The following is a 6,030-nucleotide window of genomic DNA, read 5'->3' as shown; positions in this document are numbered from 1 at the left end:
CTACAGACCACAGGGACCGCCATGGGATCGAAGGTGGCGCCCAGTTATGCCAACCTGTTTATGAGTAAGTGGGAGGAGGACCATATACAGAGTGGGCATGACTGGGCCTCTAACTTGATCCTATGGCGGTGTTATATTGACGATATAATATTCATCTGGAAAGGCACATTGGAATCTCTCAATACATTCACACACTACCTCAATGACAACAATATGAACTTGACCTTCACAACCAATACCAGCCAAACCTCAGTACAGTTCCTAGATCTCGAAATCTACATCGACAATAACACTATCCATACCAAGACTTTCAGGAAAAACGTAGATGTCAACAGTTATATTCTATACACAAGCGCACATCACAAACCATGGCTGCAAAACATACCAAAGGGACAGTTCCGGCGCATCAGACGGAACTGTTCCAAATTGGAGGATTTCAAAATACAAGGTACAGAGCTCATACAACAATTCCAGAACAAACAATATGACAACCACATAGTCAAATCAGCTTTTGAAGACACATTAACACTAGACAGAACCACAATACTCCAAACCAAACACAAACCCATCAATACTGAACACAAGGAAACCACATTCATTACCACTTACAACAGATCAGCCAGAAAATTCAACAATATACTACATAAACACTGGCATATCCTTCAACAGGACCAAGATCTCAAAAACATACTTACAGACAAACCGAGAATTGTCTACCGCAAAGCACCTGACATCCGACAGAAATTAGTACACAATCACATCAAGCCCAAAACCCTAGTTCAAACTACAATAAACTCTAGCACAGGCTTCCACTACTGTGGAAGATGCACAGGATGTACCAATATGACGATAAAAACCACCAAAAGCATACAAACCTGGACATCCACCACTACGGGACAAACCTTCAACCTAAAACACTTCACATCATGTGAACACGCAGGCCTTATATACATCTTGAGATGCCCCTGCGGTCTTGAGTATGTAGGGAGGACAACACGACCGCTAAAAAAGAGGCTATATGAACACGTAAGAAACATACGGATAGGGTACGAAAACCATAGTGTGTCACTACACTACAAACAACAACACAACAGCAATCCCCAAGACCTATTTTTCATGGCCATTGAGGCACCAAAAAGAAACTGGAGAGGGGGGGACCATACACAAACCCTCAACAGGAGAGAGCTCTTCTGGATTTTCACTCTCAAAACAATGGCACCTAGGGGCTTAAATATTGACTTCCACAACAGTCATCTAGGGTAACTGCAGATGACACAAAAAGATACTGTCCCTTAATTATAATAACATACATAACTCATCACAAGGCATTCTAATCCAGTACAACCCTATCCTACCTCATCACACTGTTGACATCTCCAACAGCATTCATCCCATTCCCCGGTTCTACTTCCACCTATTCTCTCATATTCCTATCCAATCTAACTTTTGGATATCTTTACCTCTATTACTTCCTCCATTACTACCATGTACATAAAATTTCATTATAATATTCATTGATCCATTTATGCATTTATTAATTTTCATTAATATTATTAAGTATTAATATTCATCCACCTACTATACTTTTGTCCACTTTCATTCTTTCTGATCCCATATATTTATTATCATTATCTCTAATCTTTAAAATCCATATAATTTTCTTTTTTTCGATATACTTCACTTTCCATTAGTAGCCCATTACACCAATAATCTCAGTCTCATTGTTACCTGTCCCCATCATCTGTCCCATCTTACTACCACATAAATGACTCCATTATCTGCACACTGTAATTAGTGCACACAGAGACTATAGCATCAGACGTCACACTGATTGCTAACAGATGAGCAACATCAGAGGCACGCCAATATGGACCTTTCACTGGACGGCCACACCAGTCAGATGTCATTAAGACCCGCCCAGTGCACATAAATAGACTGCCTGAATGATTCAATGCATCCTTGACAAAGGCCCTAGAGGCCGAAACGCGTTGGCATAGCAACATCCACATCCACACAGCAAACGGCTAAGTCTCCTCCCCTCCGAGTTGAGCGCACGGACACCAGGCCACGTCATTCCGGCAACAGCTGCGTTACAGCCAATCACCGCTACCCGGAAGTGACGCGCCAGCCGCACAGTCCGTGAAGCCGGACAGAAGGACAGCGGCTGAAAGTGGCGGACAGCACGTCCATCCACAGCCGCACCATCTGCTGATCCAGCATCCCCGTGCTGGAACCTACAACTACGAGGAACTATATACACGGAGCAGCACCAACAGCTCCGTCCCGCAACCCTAACGCCAGCTGACTGGGTAAGTGGCAAGTGAGTGGGACGCCGCTCACTGCTATCACACCCCTTCACCCATTTACATTTACTCTTGCTGCACCTCCATCCCACGGAGGCCTACGTACACCATCTTCAGTGCATGGGACATAAACCCAGGAGGTTTATGGTTTAAAGGGGTCCGCTGATTCCCTCATTCCCCAAGGGGCCCATCACACCTCCCAGCATACCATTTAACTTTGAGACATAAACTGCAGGAGGTTTATGGTAAAAAGGGGTCTGTTGACACCCTCATTCCCTACCCGGGCTCATTGTCATTGCTATTGACTCATTACCACCCACTCTACCTGAGTGAACATTTGTGCCCGAAGCACCTACACCCCATTTATATTTAATTGCATTTCATTGTATTTTCACACCTACTCATTGTAGAGATATATTGTATTACAATAAATTACTTTTCTTTACCTTCTGACTCTGCATCTCCTATACTACCTATACAATAGGTGAGCGCTTTACTATCCTTCTTATATACCAAAATATATTTTGACAAACTGTTCATCGCCCATTTTATTCTTTTTTACAGTTCACAAAAAGTATGACAACAAGTGATGACTTCAACTCCCTGGTCCAGGGTCTCTCTAGCCTGGATTTCTCTGGGGATGATGCACCCTGCAAACTTCTCCTGTGCGGTGACACTGCATTCCCAGTGCTTGTGGGTTTGTCAAAAGAGGTCCTTATTGGTGCTGGTTACTATGGCACGGGAAGGATTGTTGCGTTGGGCCATGATTCATGTTTCAAAAACCCACAATTCACGGATTTCCTGAAAAATGCAATATCCTGGCTAAAACCATCCTCAAGAACTGTCATTGGTGTCAATAGCAGTGTCAGTTCCCTGGAAGAGACTATCTCTTCCTTTGGATACCAGGTTCGGAAGGATGCTGGCCCTGAGGAAGATCTGGCAGTGCTCTGTACATCAGGATATGATGACAGTGTAGCAAGAGAGATTGTTTCATTTGTGAAAAGTGGTGGGGGGTTGCTTATTGGAGCACAAGCTTACCAATGGGCTGCTGACCACAAAGAAGACAACATTTGGTGCAATTTTCCTGGAAACAAAATTACATCTGTAGCTGGGATCTATTTCACGGACATGTGTGGAGAGAAAGGAAATGTCAGTGTGAGCCAAAAGATGCAATGGTGCCCATTTTACAAAGAGTAAGTAAGCTGATATAGATGCTTATGGCTGCATTATTAAAGTGGAAAGTACCAATCAATCCGTTCTTCTATGTTTCAAACACAGCCTGTAAAATGGCAGCTAGATGCTGATTGGCTGGTATTTTTTCTTTCTTCAAGGTTTAACACATCTCCCCATGAATGTTGTAATAGTGCAAAGTTTTTTTTATAGATTTTTAAATTTACATACTCAAATGGTAATAAGAGAAGTGGTGATGAACAAAACGAGAACCAGTATGTTTCGCGCCAATCTCCTTCGTGTTTTGTGCTTGCTATATAGAGGATTCAGCATATTGTTCCAGTTTGGCTGCAGAACAACTAAGATTTTCTTTTACTTTTTACCGTAAACCTGCACCATCTTTGATAATCACCAATATTATCCAAAGATAGAGTTACATTTTTACTAAGCCCCATGGATGTGAAATTTTCATTTCTAGGAGAGTTTTTGTATAAGACCTACAATAAACTCCTGGCATTCAAGTCAAGATCCGTTATGGCTCCCTGAATTTGACGTATGATGAGCTGAATATGACGTTTGACAAGCTGGATATAATGTACAGTATGACGAGCTGGATATGATGTACAGTATGACGAGCTGGATATGAATATGTCAGGTATTCGTGAGTATAACATATACTAAATAGCACATGGGAAGGAGGAGGAGAAGGAGGAATTCAGTCTGTCAAAGCTAATGAGAAGTCATGAACACTGGAGCAAGTCTCCCTGCAGGCTTGCAGAAGGGGTAAGAGAAAAGATCTCTCCTTTTCTGAGGTCACTCTTACATGTGTGTGTGTTTTTTTTATATCTATTGATAAAGGGCAGTGATTCAAGGGCCGGCTCTACCCACTCAGCAGAGAGCAGGGAGATGCTGGGCAGTAGAGGCGCTCTCCCTGCTCTACATCCCCTGCTGTCGTCTGTGGCTGCCTGCTGCCTGCTGCCAGCTGCCGCTGCGCTCACACTGCATGACAGACAGCAGGAAGCTCCATCCCGGCTCCCAACCCTCTTTGACTACACTAAACCAGGGCCTGATAGGGGGCAGGGCTACATGGGATGGAGGGGCAGAGCTACATGGGATGGAGGGGCTACACAGAGCAGGGATACACAGAGCAGGGCTGATGAAAGGAAAAGGGAGAGGATGAGTTGTCAGACAAATTTTAAGGTAATTAAAGTGTGTGTGAGAGAGTAATACTGTCAGCAACTGGTATAAGTGTTATGCAGCACTACTACTGTTGGCACCTGGTGTGGTCATTATCCAGCGCTACTACTATTAGCAATTGATGTGTGTGTTATGCAGTGCTACTACTGTCATCAACTGGTGTGGGCATTATGCAGCGCTACTATTGTCAGCAACTGGTTTGGCGTTACATTTAAACTGTGCTAATTTTGTCAGCAGCTGGTGTGGGCATTATGTATAAACAATACTACTACTGTCAGCAGCGGGTTTGGGCCTTTTGTATAAGCAGTGTTACTACTGTCGGCAACTGATGTGGGCCTTATGCAGTGCTGCTATTGTCGGCAACTGGTGTGGGCGTTACATATAAGCCTATAGAATCTATACCAAAAGCCAGGCATTTCATTTATACACCTCCAAGGGTCCAAGAGTCCAAGGGCCTGATTCAGACCTGATTGCTGGGCTGTGAATGTTTGGAGCCCAGGCTGCCCAGCGATCCAGTAAATGCCACCATGCACACAGGGGGAAAACCATTTCCCCCCTGTTTGCATCCACCGAGTTTGCATCCACCGAGCACTGTGACAGCCATGGGAAAATGGAGGCTGCTACTGATGTCAGCGGCCCTTCCTCCCAACGGCAGGTCCGTCTGCATTTCACCTTGTGAACATCCAGCAATGTTGATCCATCGCTGGCTTTGTTCGCACAGATGGCTCGCGCATGCACACTGTGGACCGTATGGATACACGGCCGTTTGATACCGCTTGGGTTGTAAATTTGCAGCAGAGCAATAGGGTCTGAATCAAACCCGAGATCTTTTAGCTGAGAAAAACACAGTAGCCCAAAACTCAATCAGATAGCTTGGCCAAGTGAACAATCTCTTGGCACTATATGTCCCAGCACGCACCATATGTGCAAAACAAGAGCTGATTCTCCACTGTGCCCTACTGCCACTGTCAACAAGTCCTTCTCACAGCAGGCCAGATGTACTAAGCTTGAAAACTGATAAAATTGAGAGTGATAAACCACCAGCCAATCAGCTCCTACCTGTCCTGTCACAGGCTGTGTTTGAAAAATGACAGGTAGGAGCTGATTGGTTGGTCCATTTTATCACTTTTCAAGGCTTAGTGCATTTCGCCCAGCATGGGAGAGTCTGGCCTAAGGCACAGCCAAATAATCACTGTCAACAAGTCCTTCTCACAGTAGGCCAGATGTACTAAGCTTGAAAACTGATAAAATTGAGAGTGATAAACCACCAGCCAATCAGCTCCTACCTGTCCTGTCACAGGCTGTGTTTGAAAAATGACAGGTAGGAGCTGATTGGTTGGTCCATTTTATCACTTTTCAA

General features: G+C 44.2%; 1 protein-coding gene across 1 annotated transcript in view; it reads left to right on the top strand.

Annotated features, from left to right (window-relative positions):
- Positions 1 to 2,879: 2,879 nt before the first annotated feature.
- LOC146074737 (TRPM8 channel-associated factor homolog) overlaps positions 2,880 to 6,030 on the top strand; it is a 35,904-nt gene continuing 32,753 nt past the window's right edge. The window contains exon 1 of the mRNA XM_083183179.1: positions 2,880 to 3,496. Within this exon, the coding sequence (XP_083039305.1) occupies positions 2,880 to 3,496 (617 nt within the window). The remainder of the gene's footprint in view (positions 3,497 to 6,030) is intronic.

Source organism: Crinia signifera, chromosome 4 (assembly GCF_055691185.1).
Source record: "Crinia signifera chromosome 4, ASM5569118v1, whole genome shotgun sequence".
Lineage (NCBI taxonomy): Eukaryota > Metazoa > Chordata > Amphibia > Anura > Myobatrachidae > Crinia > Crinia signifera.
This window is presented reverse-complemented; position numbering and strand designations above follow the sequence as displayed.